The sequence below is a fragment of the Balaenoptera musculus genome, chromosome 1, assembly GCF_009873245.2.
Source record: "Balaenoptera musculus isolate JJ_BM4_2016_0621 chromosome 1, mBalMus1.pri.v3, whole genome shotgun sequence".
In the NCBI taxonomy this organism is placed as follows: domain Eukaryota; kingdom Metazoa; phylum Chordata; class Mammalia; order Artiodactyla; family Balaenopteridae; genus Balaenoptera; species Balaenoptera musculus.
The window spans coordinates 67,659,740-67,683,946 of NC_045785.1; the positions used below are offsets into that span (position 1 = coordinate 67,659,740).

At 37.1% G+C, this 24,207-nt stretch overlaps 1 protein-coding gene across 4 annotated transcripts in view; it reads right to left on the reverse strand.

The window, feature by feature from the left end:
• Window positions 1-6,190: 6,190 nt before the first annotated feature.
• Window positions 6,191-24,207, reverse strand: part of USP33 (ubiquitin specific peptidase 33) — a 62,960-nt gene continuing 44,943 nt past the window's right edge. Inside the window, exons 16-24 of one of the 4 annotated variants that reach the window (XM_036869097.1) lie at window positions 23,986-24,031; window positions 23,363-23,543; window positions 22,833-22,959; window positions 21,501-21,670; window positions 20,290-20,371; window positions 19,532-19,640; window positions 9,352-9,454; window positions 7,792-7,860; window positions 6,191-7,390 (exon numbers count right to left, since the gene is read on the reverse strand). In XM_036869097.1, the coding sequence (XP_036724992.1) occupies window positions 7,233-7,390; window positions 7,792-7,860; window positions 9,352-9,454; window positions 19,532-19,640; window positions 20,290-20,371; window positions 21,501-21,670; window positions 22,833-22,959; window positions 23,363-23,543; window positions 23,986-24,031 (1,045 nt within the window). In that variant the 3' untranslated portion in view covers window positions 6,191-7,232. The remainder of the gene's footprint in view (window positions 7,391-7,791; window positions 7,861-9,351; window positions 9,455-19,531; window positions 19,641-20,289; window positions 20,372-21,500; window positions 21,671-22,832; window positions 22,960-23,362; window positions 23,544-23,985; window positions 24,032-24,207) is intronic. The other 3 variants (XM_036869074.1, XM_036869083.1, XR_005021855.1) reach the window with 3 other exon arrangements.

Consider the following 24,207-nt stretch of genomic DNA (forward strand, 5'->3'; position numbering starts at 1 on the left):
GAAGAAGACATACAGATGACCAAGAGGCACATGAAAAGATGCTCAACATTGCTAATTATTTAGAGCAATGCAAATCAAAACTACGAGATATCACCTCACACCAGTCAGAATGGCTATCATCAAAAAGTCTACAACAGGGCTTCCCTGGTGGCGCAGTGGTTAAGAATCCGCCTGCCAATGTAGGGGACACGGGTTTGAGCCCTGGTCTGGGAAGGTCCCACATGCCTCGGAGCAACTAAGCCCGTGCGCCACAACTACTGAGCCTGCGCTCTAGAGCCCGCGAGCCACAACTACTGAGCCTGCGTGCCACAACTACTGAAGCCCGCATGCCTAGAGCCCGTGCTCCGCAACAAGAGGAGCCACCGCAATGAGAAGCCTGCACACCACAACGAAGAGTGGCCCCTGCTTGCCGCAACTAGAGAAAAGCCCACGCACAGCAACAAAGACCCAATGCAGCCAAAAATAAAATAAAAAAATTCTACAACAATAAATGCTGGAGAGGGTGTGAAGAAAAGGCAGCTCTCCTACACTGTTGGTGGGAATGTACATTGGTACAGCCACTCTGGAGAACAGTATGGAGGTTCCTTCAAAAACTAAAAACAGAGCTACCGTATGATCCAGAAATCCCACTCCTGGGCATATATCTGGAGAAAAACATTGTTCAAAAGGATACATGCACCCCAGTGTTCATTGCAGTGCTATTTACAATAGCCAAGACATAGAAGCAGCCTAAATGTCCATCAATATGTGAATGGATAAAGAAAATGTGGATAAAGAAATTCCAATATACAATGGAACATTACTCAGCCATTAAAAAGAATGAAATAATGCCATTTGCAGCAACATGGATGGACCTGGAGATTATCATACTAACTGAAGTAAGTCAGACAAAGACATATATTATATATGATATCACATATGCAGAATCTTAAAAAAATGATACAATGAACTTATTTACAAAACAGAAAGAAACCCACAGACTTAGAGAACGAACTTATGGTTACCAGCGGGGAAGGGTGGAGGGAGAGATAAATTAGGAGTTTAACATATGCACACTACTATACATAAAATAGGTAACCAACAAGGAACTACTGTATAGCACAGGGAACTATACTCAATTATTTTGTAATAACCTGTAAGGGAAAAGAATCTGAAAAAAATAGATATATCGATATATGTATGTATAACTGAATCACTTTGCTGTACACCTGAAACAAACACAACATTGTAAATCAACTATACCTCAATAAAAAAAAAATTAGGTGTGGCAAATTGGTCTAGGAAATACTAACTTCCCTCACCTTCTCCCTCCCAATAAGGGAAAATTTAGCAAGAGTGAAGGCAGGGGAAGGTGCAAGTGAAAAGGGGAAGGTTGAGAAAGTCTATGGTGTGGATACTTAAATTTGTTTTGTTTTATTTTTGACCATGACGTGGTGCATGTAGCATCTTGGTCCCTGACCAGGGATCAAACCCGTGCCCCCTGCAGTGAAAGCGCTGAGTCCTAACCACTGGACCGTCAGGGAAGTCCCGATACTTAATTTTAAAATGTACTGAGGTGTATTACAATGGATTACCATTTCAGCCATAAAAAAGAATGAAATGTTGCCATTTGCAGCAACATGGATGGACTTAAAGGGTATTAGGCTAAGTGAAATAAGTCAGACAGAAAAATACAAATACTGTATGATATCACTTATGTGTGGAATCTAAAAAATACAACCAACTAATGAATATAACAAAAGAGAAGCAGACTCACAGATACAGAGAACTAGTGGTTACCAGTGGGTAGAGGGAAGGGGGGGCAATATAAGGGTCAGGGATTAAGAGGTGCAAATTATTAGGTATAAAATAAGCTACAAGGATATATTGTACAACATGAGGAATATAGCCAATATTTTGTAATAACTATAAATGGAGTATAACCTTTAAAAATTGTGAATCACTATATTGTACACCTGTAACTTACATAATGTTGTACCTCAACTGTACTTCAATTAAAAATTTTTTAATTAAAAAACAATGTACTGAGGAAAGTGAAAGGGCATGAAAAGTACCCTGAATGAATAAATAAATTCATGGGAGAAGAGAGGAAGTCAGAGAGGGAAACAGAAGGGCTTCTCCTTTCTCTAATGCAGAAAGATGCCAAATATTAAGAGGTGGCAACAGAAGGAAGACAAAGAAGCTTATGCCTCCTCAATCTTAACAAAAGAGGGATAAGATTATTTACTGCAACCAAGGGAAAGGCAAGGTTTGGAAGAGCTGGTGTGGTAGTATGTTATCCTGACGAACTGACAAAGGATCACTAAAGATGTCACTAAACTCTGGGAGCTAAATTGATGCAAAAATAAGTATCTTATGATTACCATGTAAAGGTATATAGATATAGTTAGTCTTCCCATCTTCACTTTTTAAGTTCAGTGATTCTAAATGGTTCTGAAATTCTATGCCTTCTTAAAACTACATTTTAAAACTGCAAGCAGTTTAGTAATAGTTCAGGATATATGAGTATCAGAGTATATACTTCTTAATTAACCCGAATCCATAATCTTGCAATGCAAAATCATAACCTTTCTGAGCAATGGAGTCATTGTCAGGATCAAGGAAGATTAAATTTTTTAAACTTGGGGGGTAGGGTTGGTAACAACTGCTTTTTGACGCCAACTTTTTTTTTGGCCTCACGGTATGTGGGATCTTAGTTCCCTGACCAGGGATTGAACCTATGCCCCCTGCAGTGGAAGTGCAGAGTCCTAACCACTGGACTGCCAGGAAATCCCCTTTTTATTTTGAAAAATTTCAAACCTATTGGAAGTTCCAGGAATAGGGTGAACCCCTATATTCACCAATTATTTTACTTAACCTTTTTAAAAATCAAAGTACAGTTGATGTATAACATTATATGTTACAGGTGTACAATATAGTGATTCACAATTTTTAAAGGTTGTACTCCATTTATAGTTATTTTAACATATTGACTATATTACCTGTGCTGTACAATATACTCTTGTAGCTTATTTTATACCTAATAGTCTGCATCTCTTAATCCCCTCCCCCTGTATTGCCCCTCACCCCTTCCCTCTACCCACTTGTAACCACTAGTTTGTTCTCTGTATCTGTGAGTCGGCTTCTCTTTTGTTATATTCCCTAGTTGGTTGTATTTTTTAGATTCCACGTGTAAATGATATCATACAGTATTTGTCTTTCTCTTTCTTATTTCACTTAGCCTAATACCCTCCAAGTCCATCCATGTTGCTGCAAATGAAAACATTTCATTCTTTTTATGGCTGAGTATATATATATATATATATATATATATATATATGTACATTTCACATCTTGTTTATCCATTCATCTGCAGATGGACACCTAGGTTGATTCCATGTCTTGGCAATTACAAATAATGCTGTTATGAACATTGGGGTGTATGTATCTTTTTGAATTCATGTTTTTATATGTTTTGGATATACACCCAGGAATGGAACTGCTGGGTCATATAGTTGTTCTATTTTCAGTTTTTTGAGAAACCTCCATACTGTTTTCCACAGTGGCTGCACCAATTTACATTCCCACCAAGAGTGTACAAGGGTTCCCTTTTCTCCACATCCTGGCCAACATTAGTTATTTGTGTTCTTTTTAATGATAGCCATTGTGACAGGTGTGAGGTGACATGTCATTGTGGTTTTGATTTGATTCACCAATTATTAACACTTGCCACCTCTTTGCACTCTCTCTCCCTGCTTTATCTCTCACATATGTTTATTTCATATAGCATGACGTTAACCCTAAAAACTTTACCATGTATTTCCTACCAAGGTCATTCCCTCACATTACTACAGTAGTTATCACACTCAAGAAATTTAACATTGATACATTACGATTATCTAATATATACTCCCTATCCAAATTTCCCCAACTGTCCCAGTATCACTCCTTATAAATTATTTCCTCCAATCCAGGATCACACATTACATTTTGTTGTCATGTTCTCTTAAACTTCATCAGTCTTTTTTTGTCTTTCATAACACTAATTTTTTGAAGAGTCCAGGAAAGCTGTTCTGTATAATGTGCCTTTTTTAAACAATTATCACAATTCCCCCCCGCCTCATGATTAGATTCAGATTAAATATTTTTGGCAGCCCTCTTACAAAGATGTATCCTTAAAAGTTACACATTTTGAAAAGGAGAAAGAGAATAAGGGACTACATCATCAAGTGCCAAATTATGTTAAGTATAATATATATAACAATACACATAACTATCATAATCTTATAATCAAGTATGGCAGACACACAGATTTTCAGACCATTCTTCAAGAAAGCACTTATTACCCAGATGAGAGGAGAGTGCTTGGCTGATAGCATCTTGCTGTTAGTCCCTCCAGGGTCAATATGAGGTACTCTCTTTTCCAGGTAGCCACTAGTCAGTGACAGTACAAGAGCCTAGCCATTTCTGCCCAATGCAGGACTTCTCTAATGGACAATCTTAGCTCCAGATCTTTCCACAGAGCTGGCAGAAACTCTGTAAGGTCAGCATTATGTTCTGATAACTCCTGCTCAATCCTGCTTCCTCCCATTTTCTTTCACTGATGTTACTTCCCAAGAAATCATTTGTACTTCTAACTCCATCTCAGTGTCTGCGTCCTGGAAAACCCAACCTGAAACATTCTCGTTTAAGAGATGAAAAAAGCTGGAGATAGAGAACTCTAAGTGCTGTTCCAACTCATAGCTGGAAGATGACTTATCTACTAGGATTTGAACAGAAGCAAACTGACTCCAAAGTCCAAAAACTAATCACCTTCATGTTATAAATCAATGTAGTATTCTTAAAATATTGTAGGCTCTCACTATCCCTTAACTGCAATTTTTCTATTTCTCAGCTTAAGTATTTCTAAGAAAATCATCCTCAGAGAAACCATATCTTTTATTTGACACCTGTTAACACATATGCCAACTTTTAGCTGAGAGTCTGTGGGACTGCTAATAATCCTTTACGTACTATTTTGTTATGTATTTTGATGATTATAATGTAAAAAAAAAATTATATAAACCTTTAGAGACTAGTATTCTTTTTTTTTTTTTTTGGCTGCCCTGCACGGCATGCGGAACTTCCCCAACCAGGGATCGAACCCATGCCCCAGTAGGAGCACGGAGTCTTAAGCACTGGACCACCAGCGAAGTCCAAGACCAGTATTCTTTACCATATTATATATCCCAATGACAGATGCTATTAATGAATCTAATAGTAATACTATAATCTGTTTTAAAATAATTCAGTGGGAGAAAATATGGTGAATAAGAACAGTGGTATAAAGTTGCAATGACTTTAGTTGGAGTCCCATATCTGCTACTTCTTTGTTGTACGATTTTGGGCAAACCACCTGACCTAAGTCATAGGGTTATAATTGGGATTAAATATAAGTAATGCGGGACTTCCCTGGTGGTGCAGTGGTTAAGAATCTGCCTGCCAATGCAGGGGACATGGGTTCGAGCCCTGGTCCGGGAAGATCCCACATGCCGCAGAGCAACTAAGCCCGTGCACCACAACTACAGAGCCTGTGCACTAGAGCCCACGAGCCACAACTACTGAGCCCATGTGCCACAACTACTGAAGCCCGCATGCCTAGAGCCTGTGCTCCACAACAAAGAGAAGCCACTGCAATGAGAAACCTGCACACTGCAACAAAGAGTAGCCCCTGCTTGCTGCAACTAGAGAAAGCGTGCGCACAGCAACGAAGACCCAGCATAGCCAAAACTAACTAAATAAATAAATATATTAAAAATATATATATATATATATATATATAAGTAATGCCCTTAGTTGAGTGACTGAAACATCATAAATATGTAATAAATGGCAAGCACTATTAAAAACTAATCTTTTTTGATTATCTCCTAAATACCAGGCATTACACTGATCTCTGGTGATACAAGACAGATCAGTAATATCATTCAATCCTTGAAGAGGATTATAGCATAATCATGAGAAAGAAGAAAGCTAAAAACTATTTTTTTTACAAAATTCAAATAGATTCTAATGGCTGATTATTTCATTTCACTAAATACCAAAACTTCAAATACTATACCAAATGACTTCTTATTTTGCATACTTCTGATTAAGAAATAACAAGACATTAACATTAACAAACTTTATACCCTTCACCCTTAATATCTATTAAATAAATACATCCAAGTTATACATTTTTAAATCATTTTTATTGAACTAATTTTAATAACACTGTTTTAGCTGGTGGCAGCTGCCCCAAACCAAAACAAAGCCATTGTGAATGCTATTCAACATTCTCAAAGTAATCCAGTTTGTTTTTGTACTTGGAATATAGTTAAACTTTTGACATCACATAATCAAGCAAATAGCAGTGCATATTATATTATTCAAAAAGACTTTATGCATTTCATTTAAAAAATCATTTTGCAAGAGGCTTCAGCTTTATCGACAATCTCATTGACACATTCTATACTCCATGCTCTCAAAATAAAAAGTGCCCTAAAACTAACCCTAAGTTTTTTTACTGATATTAATGAATACTATTCAGGGTTATAGGAACTGAAATTTAACATTTTACAGTATAAGAGGCAATAAATTACTAATATCTGTTGACACAAATTCCACTCAGACTAAATACACCATTGATACACTCAAAAAGACATTTTGTAAATATTAATATGCTAGTTTATATGCTGCAGTGCAAAAGAAGTGACACCCTAACAGTTTCCTGAGCTTTAGGAGATTAACAACATTTTTCTGACTACTACTCTCCATTTAAAATAGGCTCTTTATTATATGAAGCCATGTCAAAACTATACAATTAAATTAGGTTTTTGGAGAACTGAAAAGATTGGTCAGAATTATGGTGGCTTAGAGTAATGAAAAAGTTTTCAAAGCAAAAGTATTTACAAAGCTACAAAGGATACTATGGATTTACATGTAGTATAAAGATCAAAGATAACCTACTGATTACCAAATGATCACAATTATTCCTTCTTTTTTCAAAAATATTACACTGAAAGACTTTATGATAAGTTATCTAGCATTAAATATACCAACCTGTAGAATATTATACATTTTGACACATTCTTCCATAATGCCCAGTAAGAAGGAATAAAAGATAAAATATTAAAAATCAAGAAAATAAACATGCTTTTAGGAATGTTTTTGCATGGGAATATGTCAGCAGAAGTGAAAGTGATTTCTCATCAGAACTCTCTATATCCTCAAAATTACAAAGACCGAGTTTCTACTTCAATTTTTTCTTCTGCTTGTACTACATCAGGGTCAACATGAACAACCGGAGGTCGTAGGATAACTTCAGGCCCCCCACCATATATAGACTGTAGAAAATTCCATGTTTCTTCAGAAATCTGACCAGAATCTGCTCCTAAAATTAAGTATATAGAGAAAGAATAATATTTACAAACCTACATATTCATACTGCAAAAGCTTTCATAATGTACCCCCAGCATGAATACTCTAGGAATAATTGAGAACTTTTGGAACATGAATCTTCAGACTACCGGCCCACACTGTTATAAGTTGCAACTTTATGGTCTGCCTTAAAGAGTTAGAGATCCTTTTCCCTGCCTCCTATTAACAGCCTTAAAATCTTTCTTCAGATAAAAATTAAACATTGGCAATTTTTCCACTATTTGTCTTAATTCATGTATGAATTACATCATTGAGCTGGATATAAAGGTGGTATAAACGGCTAGTGATGATATATTCTTAACAGTGTGACAAATTACTAACAAATAAAGGCTTAATAGTATTAGTCAAACTTACCTTGCCTGAGTATCACATTGCCACATTTGGTGACTGCAATTTTAGTGTTATCAATAGGACCTGGAGGATCTAAGTCAAAAGGAAAAACAAATAATCAAAATGTATAAATGCACCAAAGAACTGCATATTTCTATGCCTGAATTAATGAAGGATACAACTGTATAATCAGATTATTTTTTAGTCAGATTATTATAGTCAGTTCTTAACTGTCTTCTTTTGAGTTTCTTCCTTTTTGGGTCTTAATTCCCCCAAAATGGAACCAGGAAAGAAGCTGAGAGAAGTTCTCTCAGTACCATCCAAAATTTAATAAAAATGATTTCTTAAGTATCCATTTGGGGATTACAGGTTAAAATGCACTTTTAATGCTACAAAAGAACAATTCTTTGTAATTTAAAAAGAAATGCAATTCTTGGTTTTAGACCGTCATTAAACTAAAAATAAAAGCATTATAAAATGAAATGTTAAAATGCATCTTTTTTTTTTTTTTTTTTTTTTTTTTTAAAAAGCTGCGCCCTGCGGCTTACAGGATCTTAGTTCCCCGACCAGGGATTGAACCGAGGCCCTCAGCAGTGAAAAGTGCGGAATCCTAACCACTGGACTGCCAGCAAATTCCCAAAGTGCATCCTTTTTTTTTTTTTTTTTTAATTTTTTAATTTTATTTATTTATTTAGTTTTGGCTGTGTTGGGTCTTCGTTTCTGTGCGAGGGCTTCCTCTAGTTGCGGCAAGCGGGGGCCACTCTTCATCGCGGTGCGCGGGCCTCTCACCATCGCGGCCTCTCTTGTTGCGGAGAACAGGCTCCAGACGTGCAGGCTCAGTAGTTGTGGCTCACGGGCCTAGTTGCTCCGCAGCATGTGGGATCTTCCCAGACCAGGACTCGAACCCGTGTCCCCTGCATTGGCAGGCAGACTCTCAACCACTGCGCCACCAGGGAAGCCCCCTTTTTTTAATTTAAGGAAAGAAACCCTGTTTTCCCCCTGGATGCAAAAGTACAGTGCATGTTCATTATCAAAAACTGTTTTAAAAAAAAAAAAAAGGCACAAGAAGGAAATAGATACTGTTATCCTACTACAGAAAGACAGGCAAACTGTTCTAGTACCTTTGAGGTCTTTCTGCCTTTGCATATGTTTGCCTTTTTCTTTTTTTAAACAAAAGGTTCCAACTATGCATACTGCATTATAAGCTTTTTCATATATCAAGAACATCTTATTTTTAAATTTTAAACACTGTTACACAAATAATTTTTAAAGTCCACATAGTATCCTATTGTAATGGATAAACTATAATTTAACCAATCTTATTGTTGGAAGGATTTTTTAAAAAATTTTTCAATGTTAAGATCACAGACTAATTTTTATTCAGTTCCTTTATATCTGCTATGAATATGCTATAATCCATGAAAGTTTTTAAAAAATTAAAAATAACCAACATATAAACTAGAATGTACGTTTTTTTCTCTCTTGTTCTGTAGTGTAATCCCAAGTGCATGTAGATATTCAAAAAACATTTGTTAAATAAACAAAAAATCTGCAAAGAATTTCGTCTTTCAGTTAAACACTTACCTCCATCCTTACCCTTCACAAAACTTTCCCATTCTCTAAACCACTGCATACTGATGCAATAAAAAGTAGCTGGAGAATCCTCCTCTTGGAATGCTCTGTTGAGCTATAGAGGGAAAAAAATTAGTCATCTAAAATCTAGAACTTGCTTTGTAGCAGAACAATACAACCATTCTACTTCAGCATCTGATAAGGCCAATTCCTCACACACAAAGAATGTGACTTAACATTGATGCTAAGTTAACTTAATACTAGGATACATGGTAACACCTAATAAACATTCTAGGTTATATCTCAAAGTTTATCAAGTATACACAAAAGGGGCATAATGATTGGATAAGTGAAAATGGTCAAGGAAAAGTCTTCAAAGCAATAAATACTCCACATATTTATTAAAAATCTGATGTGTAAATCTTATTTAAACATACCATACCCACTGTCTACATCTTACTTCCATTCACTTAAGATACTGGTAGACATGTTGCTATTACAAACAGAATGTTGAAATGAAAAGTTCTGTACATGTTATTTCGTAGACAATAAACATACATATAGGACTTCCCTGGTGGCGCAGTGGTTAAGAATCCGCCTGCCAATGTAGGGGACACAGGTTCGATCCCTGGTCAGGGAAGATCCCACATGCCGCAGAGCAGCTGAGCCCATGCGCCCCAACTACTGAGCCTGCGGTCTAGAGCCCACAAGCCACAACTACTGAAGCCCGCGAGCCACAACTACTGAAGCCCGTGCACCTAAAGTCCGTGCTCCGCAACAAGAGAAGTCACTACAACGAAGAGTGGCCCCCGTTCGCCGCAAAGAGAGAAAGCCCAGGCACAGCAACGAAGACCCAATGCAGCCAAAGATCAATAAATAAATATTAAAAAAAACAACAACAACATATATATAGGATAAATTCTCAAAAGTGGTGGGATAGTCCTTGAAGACCTTCTACTTCCTCCTCTCGTCCTAAGGCCCAAGAAATGGGTATGTGACTCAAACTAGGCAAAACTACTAGAAATGGAAATCTTCAGAGGAGTAACCTAATGATTTGAATGGAGTCATTCCAATGTCAATTTTGTTAGCTATACAGGAATACCTTGGTTCCTGAATTTCTGGAGGTCTGGTTATTCAATTTTTCTTTTCAATAAATTTCTTTTTTTTGCTTAAGTTAGCCAAACTGACTTCTACAACTTTCAATTAAAAAACCGAATTGGGGAGTTCCCCAGTGGCCTAGTGGTTAGGATTCCGGGCTTTCACTGCCCTGGCCCGGCTTCAATCCCTGGTCGGGGAACTGAGATCCTGCAAGCCACGCAGCTCAGACAAAACAAAACAAACAAAAAGGGCTTCCCTGGTGGCGTGGTGGTTGAGAATATGCCTGCGAAGGCAGGGGACACGGGTTCGAGCCCTGGTCTGGGAAGATCCCACATGCCGCGGAGCAACTCGGCCCGTGCGCCACAACTACTGAGCCTGCGCGTCTGGAGCCTGTGCTCCTCAACAAGAGAGGCCGCGATAGTGAGAGGCCCGCGCACGGCAATGAAGAGTGGCCCCCGCTTGCGGCAACTAGAGAAAGCCCTCACACACAAACAAAGACCCAAAACAGCCCAAAATAAAAAAAAACTAAATAAATAAATTTTTTTAAAAAATTAAATTTAAAAAACAAAACAAAAACAAAAAACCAAACAAAAAACAAACCCCAACAAAACGAGACGAAACCAAAAACCAAACTGACAGAAAAACTGGCATAGAAAGAGGGGAACAGAGGCTTCTTCCCTGGTGGCACAGTGGTTAAGAATCCACCTGCCTATGCAGGGGACACGGGTTCGAGCCCTGGTCCGGGAAGATCCCACATGCCACAGAGCAACTAAGCCTGTGCGCCACAACTACTTACGCCTGTGTGCCTAGAGCCCGTGCTCCGCAACAAGAGAAGCCACCGCAATGAGAAGACTGTGCACCGCAACAAAGAGTAGCCCCTGCTCGCCGCAACTAGAGAAAAGCCCGTGCAGCAACGAAGACCCAACGCAGCCAAAAATAAAATAAATTAAATAAATAAATTTAAAAAAAAAAAAAAAAGAGAGAGAGAAACAGCAACAGGGCCTGAGGAAAATGAAGGGTATTTGAAAATTATCTAATTGTAATAGTGTGAAAAGACAGTGAGACTCCTGAAGATATCTCATGCTGGGTAACTAAATGCCCACGGTACATACTACCTATGGAGAAAAACAGTGAAGTTCAGCTCATTTCTCCCCTATGATCAAATCTAATCCAAACCCTGCCATTGTCCCCAGAGATCCTTATAATAATACCTCAGAAGTACCTCTATGATCTGGCCCCATGATTTGACTTCATCTTCTAGTACTTTCCTCCTCATTTATTCACTTGTGGTCACACAAACCTCTTTGTTATTCCCAAAATCAAGCAGATACATTCCTGTCTCTCAAAGCCTTTGCATGGGTATCCCTTCTTTTTACAGACATTTGAATATCTCCCTCACCTCCTTCAAGTCTTTGCTTAAATGTCACCTTTTCAATGAGGCCGATCTTGATCCCACTGTTTATAACTGCACCTGACTCCTCCCCTCATCACTATACTCCTGATCCTCTTATCCTGTTAGATATCTTCTTTCACCATAGAACTCATTACCTTTTGATATATAATGTATTTGTTATTTATTAAATGTAAGCTCTTTGAGGGCAAGGATCTTTCTGGGACACAAGGTAGCTGCTTCCACAGAACAATGAAAGACAATGAATAATGTTGTGGTTGCCTCTGATGAAATCAAGGCATGTTTATCTCCAGGTAAAGAATTAAAGTTTGGATTTCCTGTGATGTACAACTTATCCTTAGAGAACTGAGATTTCTGAAACGTAATGTTAGACTGATTCTGTCAGATGAATCCGTTTCATTCACAGCATTACCAGGTTTGGACACTTTCAGGACTTTCTTTCTCTCTGGCATTAGGACATTTCTTCCTTATGTGTCTAGGTGGGGGCTTTTGAAAACTGAGTTAAGTATAATCACCCCAGTTATTTAAAGGCATCTGTTTCTCTCTAGTTCTCAGAAATTACACTGTTGCTCTAAAAGGAGTTCCACCTCTCTACTCTCTTCTAAAATACCTATTAGAAAAACATTGGATTCTGTATCTATCCAACGTGTCAAAACTTTTGTTTTCCACCTGTTTATCCTTGTGCTTCATTTTAGGAGAAACCCTTCACTAGATCTTTCAGTACACTAATATGCTCTCCAGCAGTATTTATTCTGCCATTCAATCAACCCATCTATTGAGTTTTGTTTTGTTTTTAGGATACAATATCCTTATGCATCTCTCTGAGGATCAATCATTTATTTTAAGGCATAACTTAGGAAGACACAATTCTTTCTAGGTATTACAAGCTATCTAAGGTAACGCCTTCTTTAACCAACCCAAGGGTCCACATTCACTGCTCAATCCAAGCAGACGCCTTCATGTTTGCTGCTTAGTACAATGCAGGGGGCAGAGTGCTGAGATCACTATTAGTATCTGACGCTTCCATGCTTAAAGCCTGTGTGGTCATTTCCCATGACATTGGTTCGCTTCTTCAAACTGATCCTATCTGCTTTCTCAATTTTTCAGAAACTCCACTTAATTTCCAGTCTAGCAAGGGCACCTATTTTTGTACTCTAGTGTTCTGTTTTGTTTTTTAAAATTTTTTTGTGGCATGCGGGATCCCAGTTCCCTGACTAGAGACGGAACCCAGACCGCCTGCATTGGGAGCTTGGAGTCTTAACCACTGGACCGCCAGGTAAGTCCTGTTATTTTTTTACACTAAGACATTGCTTTTTTGCTTTTTTTCAAAGGGGTGGTGGTAGAAAAAGACAAAAAAAACCCTAGTTTTATGGAATAATTATAGACTTGCATTTTATAAAACAGCTTCATTAAAGTATAATCCACACAGCGTTAGTGTAAAGTTCAATGGTTTTCAGTAAGTTTATAATTGTGCAGCCACCAACACAATCCAGTTTAAAACACTTCTGACACTCCAAAAACTCCCCTGTGCCAGTTTACAATCAATCACTTCCTCTCAGCCCCAGGAAACCACTGACCTACTTTGTGTTGTTTTTTTTTTTTAATTAATTTATTTATTTGGTTGCACTGGGTCTTCGTTGTGGTTCAAGGGCTCCTTAGTTGCAGCTCGCAGGCTCCTTAGTTGTGGCAGGCGAACTCTTAGCTCCGGCATGCATGTGGGATCTAGTTCCCTGACCAGGGATCAAACCTGGGCCCCCTGCATTGGGAGCACAGAGTCTTATCCAATGTGCCACCAGGGAAGTCCCTATCTTTTTTTTAGATATTTCATATAAGTGGAATTAGACATTACATAGTCGTTTTTGTCTTGTTCCTTTCACTTGGCATAATGTTCCTAAGATTCATCATATTGCTGCATGCAGCAGTAGTTCTACCTTTTTTATGCTTAGTAGTATACCACAGCTTTTTTATCCATTTGCCACCTGACAGACATATCAATTTCCAGTTTGGGGCAATAATGAGCAATTCTGCTCATGAACATTTGTGTACAGGTTTTTGCAGACATAAGTGTTCATTCTCTGGAGTAAATACCTAGGAGTGAGATTGCTGACTCATGTGCTAAGTGTTTGTTTAACCTATAAGAAATTGTCAAACTGGTTGTCATCCGGCATGTGACACCACATGCCCACCAACAGTGTTTATATGAGAATTCTAGTTGCTCTACATTTTTGTCAGAACTTGATATTGTCCACTTCTTTATTTTAGCCATTCTAAGAAGTGTGTAATGGTATCTCACTGTGGCTTTAATTTGCATTTTACTGATGACTACTGAGAGTGTGTACCTTTTCATGTGCTTATCACTCATATCTTAAGGATAATGTGTATTAAAATATTTTCTTATTTTTAAATTGGAATATCTATCTTCTTGAGTTGTACGAATTCTTTATATTATATAATCTGGATATATACAAGCCCCTTGATGATAAATGATTTACAAATGCTTAGAACTGGATTTGGGCCTACCTTCCTAACCTACAATGTTTCTTCCAGTATCACCATTGTTGGTCTTACTGAATGTCTCATTTCCTGAGATGATATCCCATATCACCTCTGATTATGTAACAAATTTTACACAAAATAAATGAAGCAATAGGCTCACATCCATAGAATTCACTGACTTTACCATATGGCATCACCTAAAAGTTGCTGGCCTACTGAATACTGTTTTTGTGCCTGGGTGGCAAAACACTGTGGGGTTGGTACTATCCTATAGGATGGAGTATATGCCCCAAACTAGAAACAACCCTATGGTGCTGTTTTTCCCACAACCAGAAAGCATGAGGGTAGGTACCAGGTAAAGGAAGTAGGAGAGTTTATCTATTACTACCTACTGACACAAAAGCTTTTTTGCTTCTAGTTATCACAACTTTGGCCTCTACTAGTTTAGAGGTATTAGGTTCCAAAGGGACACAACAATGATTTTACTGGACTGGAAGATGAGACACTCCTCTGGCCATTTTGGGTTCCTCATGTCACTGAACCAAGAGGCAAAGGGGGTAAGGCTATATGAAAAGTAGAATAAAATGACTACTACACAACAGAAACAGGGAGAACTATGTCTGAAAATCAGGTTATACCCACTGTATTAGTTTCAGAGGGGGGCTATAGCAAATCACCACAAACTTGGTGGCTGAAACCAGATTATTTTTTCTCTCAAAGTTCTGGAGGTCAAAAGTCCAAACCAAGGTGTAGGCATGACCGTGCTTCTTGTGGAGAAGAAGGGGAGATTTAGGGGAGATTCGGTTCCTTGCCTCTTCAACCTTCTGCTTTGTGAGTGTATATTCCAATCTCTGTCTTCTGTCTTCATATGGCTTTCACCTCTTCTCTCTGTGTATCTCTCCTCTGTGCATCTCTTTATAAGGGCACTTATCATTAGACTTAGGGTCCATGCAGATAATCCAGGTTGATCTTGTCTCAAGATCCTTAATTATATATAAAAAGACCCTTTTCATAAATAAAGTCAATTCACAGGGATTAGGACACGGAAACACCTTTTTTGGGGACCAGCATTCAATCCACTATAAGCACCATTCAGTATTTCCATATCCACAGATTAAAAGCTCATAAACTAGAGAAATCTAACACAGGCAAGACTACAAAGAGCTCAGACTCTTCAGGAACGAAGGTCTGGGTTACTTTATCAGGTAACTAACCAGCTGAAGTGCTGGCTGAGAAAACAGAGAATATGGAATGGGTAGTTATAAGCTGTAGACACATATTTCTTCCTTCCCCCATGCACTGGGTTGGCCAAAAAGTTCATTTGGTTTTAAGTAGAACTAAAAGACACCTTTTTCATTTTCACGAGAATTTTATTGAACAATGTATTCACTAACCCAACAAACTTTTTGGCCAACCCAATACATATTTGTAAATATTTCTAAATTTGTGAAAAATTACCAATTTATTTTTCCTTTCTTTCATTCCTCTATTTCATATAAGGTATGTTGTTGATGGTTAATCTTATGGTTTATTCTTTAGATTGCGGAATATAAAAGGGAGATTATGACTAAACTGACTGAACTAAATATGAATGATCATCATCCAGAAATGGATATACTGACTGATGGGACTTCGGGTTTCCTAAGTTTAGGGAAAGGATAAATGCTGCATCTATTGGTACATGAGCTAGCTGCATCATGTTAGGCAGAAACATGATACTACTGCTACTGTTGTTGCTGCTGTATGAATGCATATGACAAGGGGGGCAAACTATACTGTATTTATTATCTGTTAATGCATCATTTCCATTCATTCTTACTCTCTCTTCTATGAAAAGAGAAGACTTCACTTTCCAGGATCGCTTGCCAGTAGTGCTCCAGATCAGCCACTGCCAATGATACATGCAATATATGGAAGGCACAAGAGAAAGAGAAACTTCCCCCACGTCCTCTGGTGGCAGCTGTGGCAGGACTGAGGCCTCCACAGATGGCACAAGTAGTGTTTTGCCACCACTTCCAAGCATCTTCCCAAGAATCCCTCACTCGGTGCCATAGGCAGCTAACGTCTTTAACAGCAGCATCCTCGGGATAACCCACCAGGGTCCTGGGATTAGCGGCTTATCAAGTCTATCAAGTTTCTGAGCATTCTCCTGAGACTTGCCAGTGGTAAGCAACATAGGTAATTTCCAGAAGCTTTGTGCAATTAAAAAATTCTTTTTAGCTTTGAAACAATCTCAAACTTACAGGAAAACTCCAGTACAATACAAAGAAATTTTCTTTTCCTAGACCATTTCAGAGTAAGTTGCTAAACACACAAGGACTTTTTCCTACACGTTTAACACAGATGATAAAAATGTGGAAATTAACATTGATATAATACTAGCACCTAATCCTCAGACTCCATCAAGTTTTTCTAATTGATCCAATAATGTTTATAGCCAGAAGATCCAGTTCAGAATCACTTGTTGGGACTTCCCTAGCGATCCAGTGGTTGAGACACCACGCTTCCATTGCAGGGGGTGCGGATTCGATCCCTGGTCAGGGAACTAGGATGCCACATGCCACTCAGACGAAAAAAAAAAAACCAAACAAAAAACAAAAACAAGCAAGAATCACTTGTTGCATGTAACTTCATATTTCCTTTAAGGTGGCACAGTTCCTCAGTCTTGACTTTCACGATCTTGACAATTTTGAAGATTACAAGCCAGTTGTTTTATAAAATGTCCCCCAATTTGGGTCTGCCTGGCTTTCCTCATTTGATACTCAGGTTATGCACTGTCTACCAAACAAGTGATGATGTGTTCTTCTCATTGTATCCTATCCTAGCACATGATTTTGATATGTTCCACTGCTACTGATGTTCACTTTAATGACTTCATTGAGTTGGTGCCAGACTCTTCTTGCTTAGTCTTTTCTCTTCGAAATTAATATGTATTTTGTGGGGAATAAGCTGGAACTATGTTAATATTCCATTCCACATCAGTCTTTCAATTTATTCACTTATTTATTTATAACAGTATGAACACAATATCTCCTATTTTGTTTAATGCATTATAATACCATTATAATTTATTTTGAAGCATAAATTGTACCAAATTTGGCAAGTAAAAGTCTCTTCAAGCTGGCTTCTATGTACTTTTGACATTTCCCCATGATTCTTCAAAAACTTCTTTAATTTCTGGAACAGTAAGAAATTCCAAGCTCATCTTGTAATTCCCCTGTCCTGGCCCTGAAAGCAGCCATTTCTCCAAGGAGGGCTGGTTCCTTTTACTGGAGAAAGATGTTTAGAAGCCAAGATCCGAAGAGAGCTAGGTAGGCTCAATCCTCCTGGAGTTATTACTGCTTCCAGGCCTTTGCAGTGCCAGAGTTAGGAAATTAACTTAGGTGCATCATTTATTTCTATATATGTGTACACATACACACATTTATACCTCTATATGTATATATGTATCTATCACAGTGAGTTCACAAAGATGCCTACAATTTTAATCCAATAACAAAGAGTCCATTTTAGTTTCCTCTCTTTTGATATCTGTAACTCCCTTATCTGACAATAAGAAATCTGGCTCTCATTACACTCATATTATCTGATCAATCCTACACATGGAATCAATCCCTCAATTTTACCACCACCACTAAGCTGTGCCGCCTCACACACCAATCTCCAGCCAACACGGGCATCCACTGTTACGTTGCGTGGGCTCCAACATCCCTGACCAGGCCCACACCACTACAGAGAAGCTTTCTTTACCTTGTCTGGGCTCTGAGACCCCACTCTGAGCCACTGTCCCCACTCCTACCTCCAGTATGGCAGCCTTCCAGATTTCCTGAAAGTCAGCTATGGTCTTCTTGATCTTCACTGCCCAGTCTTTTTAGTAGTTATTTAAGTCTTTCATTGCCTGTATTCCTATTCTACTCAAAAGACTTAGAATGGCTTCTGTTGATCAAACCCTAATGTATGGGACTTCCCTGGTGGTCCAGTGGTTAAGACGCCATGCTCCCAATGCAGTGGGGCCAGGTTCAATCCCTGGTCAGGGAACTAGATCCCACATGCATGCCGCAACTAAGAGCTTGTATGCTGCAGCTAAAGATCCTGCACGTGGCAATGAAGGTCCTGTGTGCCGCAACTCAGATCTGGCGCAGCCAAATAAATAAATAAATATTAAAAAAAAAACAAACCCTAATGGATATAGTCATTAGCCATTTATTTAAGCATTCGTGGAATGAACTACTTTTAATATTCAACTAAAATTTGCCTCCTTATATTTAGAAAGCAAATGAGGCTCAAGCACAATAAATCAATCCACACCTGTAATACCTTCCTGTGTATGTGAAAATTTCTTTACTTTAGGCAAGGGCACACACACACACAAAAAAAACACCCCTAAATCTATGAAAAGAAGCCTGTGGCCACAACATGGAATGTACTGTTCATCTATAATATCTGCTCAATTAACTTCTCTCCTTCTTTTACTAAAAGAATCTCAATCTTCCCTTATAGAATTATCCCTCCACCTAATATAATTTCAATAGAAATATCAATGAACATGCCTCTCAGGTGACTCAAACTCTAGTAGGATTCTCTACTAGGAATCTGAATAATAAATAAATGGTTGGAGGTGTATTACTGACAGCAGCACTTTGAAGAAACTTACTTCTTGCTACCTGGACAAATGGAACTATACTAGTCTTTGTCCATAAAACCTGGTTATTCAGCTCTTCCTATTGATTCTGTGATCAGACTTTCTGTTGCTTGCAATCAAGAAATGCCTCATAACATACTCACTTTGTGGGAACTAGGTATAAGTATAGAGAGTCCCCCCATACAATATTATATTTCACAAAGGGGTGGAAGTAAAGAATGCAATCTGAGTAGATGCTTTCAGAAAAACCACTAACTTAAGGAAACTTATAATTTACCATTTCAATAAGGAGATTTCTTGCCAGTGCCAATACATAAAACAAAATTTATTACCAATCCATGAAAACAAAAACCCCCAAAAGAAGAACTTAACTCACTAGAACTATAGTCACCTGACTGGGGTCTCTCACTGTTATGAGCCCATGAGACTTAAAATGTGTTACAACTCTTTCATCCAATCATTTCACTAACATCGTTCCTCTAATTGTCAGTTCTTTATCTTTATTCTAGATCATTTTTATAATTTGAAAAGCATCATCTTTTTACCCGAATAAAAATTTCCAATTCAACTTTTCTTCTTTTTTCAATTTTCTCCGCCTCAATCTGGCAAGTGTGACAAATGTACAGATGGTTGACGGCTGGTCCTCCTCCATACCTAATGCATGAAGAATTTAATAAGTATGATAATCTGGAAGTAAGCTGATGTTCTCGGAAATGTGTCCAAGTTTTAGTAAAATGTAAAAACCAAATTATCGTAAGGACCTGATTTTATGTTTTTCAGGGTCGCTGATTTTATCAGTTTATTGACTTACTGATTCATCTGTATTTCAACTTTCCCTTACAGCTACTTTTGTTACAAAATATGTTTGTTGCAACAACATAAAGTAAAAGAAGTGGCTGTCAAAAGTTAGTATACAACATATAAAAATTCAGTTATACACAGCCACAGTTTTAATCAAGTTTTAATTAGAAGGAGGCTTCCCCTGGCCACTAAGTAAGAATTCATAGAATGAATTATTGTCAATATTTAAGAAAAAATATTTAAGAAAAATATCACAGCATACTTTTAGAGATGCAGATCATCAGAACATAAAACTTAGAATTAATTATCTAGACTAGGGCCACACTAGCCACAAAAGTCTCTCTACTCACACTTCAGAGTGAATAAATGAAGGAAGAAGGGACTATTCCACATAAGCAACATACAGCACAGGGAGCATATACAAAATAATCCAATCTCCTTTTAACGAATTTCACAAACTGATTTCCACAATACCATATTGTCTGATTTTAAAAAAACAAACCTGCTATATAGGTTATCCCAAATGTTCTGAGGCAGCATCAATACCAGGTCTTCAATATAACTAGCTTTTCGTGGAGGAACACCTAAAAAAGTTTAAATGGGTCTGTCTCATTCTTAAATTCCTTTATATTACTTTTAACTGATTAATCACTGGCATTTTTTCCAATCATTATTCTTAAAAGCTCTCCCCAAAAGGTTAAAAATTAAGTATAAGAATACGTTCCTAAAGATGAACATATTTCTTGAAATAGAGAAAAGTAAGTTAACCAAGATGTTCAAGTACTTAACTTAGATAAATCTTTACTAAGCCTTGACTGTGTATTGGGGCAAGCCAGAGATAAATCAGAGACAATCTTTCCTTCATGGAGCTTATGAGCTAGCAGTAGAAATGAAGAATTTATATGAATAACCATAATAAAAGGCAGGCACAGATAAATGCCATAAAAGGATTATAGGGAGATTCGGAACCGAAAGAGACTTAAGTTAGTAGCTCAAGTAGGGAAATAATAAGAGAAAAATCCACATACAGAAATATTTTCAAGGTTTAGATTTCTAAATCCAATACGGGACATTTCTACTATCTCTTGTGGTTTCACTGCAAAAATAATTAATTAATGAGAATATCGAGTCTTCAACCATGAAATTTAATTAAGGTGTCACACTAAGGTTGTCATGGGAACAAGCACTAACACAGTCAGTCACAAAGGCATAAATTACATTTAGCAAATAACTGCATGAGGTTTTTTTGTTAAACTCCGAGTACATTTTCATAGTTAGGAAAAGAGCCAAGCTATTCATTTAGACAAAAGGGATAAGAGCCACGGATACAGTTGGAGCTGCATGTCTCTCAGCTGAGAAAAATGATGGGCAATAGAAGTGTTCACTGCACCATAATTACCTGTTTATGCATCTGTCTTTACTATGAAATTAAAGCTATGCAAATAGAAATAGTGTTTCTGGTATTTTCAGGCTCTAGCACAGAGTTTGGAACAGGTACTCAGTAAATATCTGTTCTATGAAAAGGCTACAGATTGCCTATAATTAGAAGAAAAAGCTAATTTCTGAAACCATAGCAAATTAAACCCATTTAAGTTGGAATGTAGATGGGGAAATGGAAAATAAATGGAAGAGGAAAATTCTTGGCTCTTTCCCTATTTGTAAATTATTTAACAGCAAATCCCTACCACTACTTTCCATTACAGAGTTTCTTACCTCCATGAATACAGAGAAAATCATTATTTGAAATAGGGCCAGGTTCAGCAAAGGTCTTAAATTTATTTAGCCACTGTCGAGAAATATAAAACTGAAGGAGACTTGGTTCCATTATGTTCAACAAATTTGATATCCTCCGCCTCTCTTTTTGTGCTTCTTCACTGCTCTTCCTATTAAGGGACAGTGATTCATTAAATTTAATATGCATTTTACTCCATTAGATTAGTAAGTGGATTTTTCCGCTCACTTATTAGACTTAGCACACACATTAACAGTCATCCCTCTATATCCATGGGGGATTGGTTCCAGGACCCCTGCAAATACCAAAATCTGTGGATGCTTAAGTCCCTTATATAAAATGGTGTAGCATTTGCATATAACCTATGCACAGCCTCTCATATACTTTAAATCATCTCTAGATTACTTATAACACCTAAAAAATGTAAATGCTATGCAAACACTGGTAAATACAGCATAAGTGGTATGTAGATAGTTACTGGTGTGCAATTTTAAGTTTTGCTTTTTGGAACTTTCTGGAATCTTCTTCCCCCCAATATTTTCAATATGCCATTGGTTGAATCCTCAGATGTGGAACCCATGGATATGGAGGGTGGACTGTACTGTGACTCTTGTTAGGTCTTGAAAATTATTCATGAGAAATATACTTTGTTCCACCCTGCCCCCACTACATTACACACTCTAGGGGTAATACTATATCTTAACTACTAGTATCCACGTAACTATTGCTATAGAACAGACATTCAAATGATTGTTAATAAGATCTAAACAGTTAATCTGCTTTCCTGTTTTAGTTGTTATTACAATCTTTTAGAAGATACTAAAAGGTACCAAGGATTTATTTTTATATTAATACCTCCTTTTTTTTTTTTTTTAATTTTTATTTTGGCCATGCCACGTGGCATGCAGAACTTCCCCGACCAGGGATTGAACCCATGCCCCCTGCGTTGGAAGCGTGGAGTCTTAACCACTGGACCACCAAGGAAGTCCAATACCTCCTTTATTAGCTATGTTAGGAGAAAATTTGGTTCTTAATTCCTACTGTCAGTGCCTAATTTTTAAAATTAAAACCAGTCTTTCTAAAACAAAATATATTCCTTTGCCCTTCAACTAAATGACTTAACATTCTCTTAACAAAAGATCGTTCTGCATGCAACCTTTCATTTTTACTCACATAATGAAATGAGAGCAAAACAATTTCTAATCTTTACTCAGCAATCCACTTTGAAAGTCTTAGAAGTCACTGTTAACCTCAACATGAGATGTTCTGTCATATCTGTCAAAACAGCCTATCCAGGAGAGCTATTTCCTCACCTGTAGAAGAGAACATAAGCTTCTGCATTTTGTACAGTAGATTCTGAAACTTCAGTGACACTTTGGTCGTCAAATTCATACCAGAGATTATTTAAATTGTTTCGGCAGTAGGCAATATAGTGTCCACCTGAATTTAAGCAGAAAAAATTTAAATAATTTCAGTAATAAAAAGATATAGCAAGAACTATCTTCATATTTTTTTCCAGTAGGTACCCTTACCACCACCACTTGAGGAAATGAAAATCAGGACAGAGAACGTAATCTTAAAAACCCAGTGTAAAAATAATCATGTTAAAGTCCTTATTATTTAGCTTTACATAAAAACATAATTTCCAGTATTTTAAACTTCAGAGTAAAATTATTCAATTTCCTAAAATTTCTGACATGTGTTTAATAACCAAAATAAAATAATTAATAAAAATCTACTTTTATACTTTTTTCTTTTGTTCAATCAGGTCTTGTTTAAGAGATCAGTTCAGATGTTTCTTTTTTTTTAAATCTAAAAACGTATGTCAAACTTGGATACTTACTACTTGCAGTTCCATGGTGACAAATGACTGACAGAAGATCATAGGTAATAATTTGAGCTGGACTATCTTTAGCAAGAAATGGCTGAAGATCCAGGCCTTCCAGTGGAAATGAAACATGGGTACTGATTTTGGTGGAAAACATCAGTTCATGTCTGAATCTTTTAAGATGGATGCACAAAATCTTTTTAAAGGAGAAACGTAGGATTATTTAAAATTCTACTGTTTCATATGCTACATAAGAGTCTACTAAATATACATATTGTCAAGATTAAACATTATCCTGCAATTCTGATAACCTGATTCCAGAGATGTTAAAATGTGGAAATGATGAAACATGGTACTTCCTAAGTTCATAGCTACTGGCTTCTCCAATTTTACACTTTATACCTGCAAGACCCTACAGTATCTGATTAAACTGTGTTCAACATAGTTTTACTGCTAAAGGCACTTATTTGGTATGCAACTCAGTATTTTAAAAATGGATAATCTTAATAGGGTATACACAGCCACTGGTCAATAGAACCATTCCATTCTTCAACCAAAGCTAAAGAATTTACTACCCTGTGTTATATTAATGCCTTACCTATCACATAAAATAAATTAAATTGTGATAAAGCCCATACCTCAGGAAACTTTTGTACTTTACAAAACTTTACTCCATTCCTCAATCTAAGGGGTGAAAAGAGAAAACCAATTTTAATAAACCTGTTTCCCATACAAATCTACAAAACCTTTAGTATTTTCAAATATACAGCAAAATCTTTTAGAAAATGCAGAAATAAAGGTATCAGACTAAAAATGCTTACTACTGAATTATACGCTACCAATTAAAAAAATACTAATAA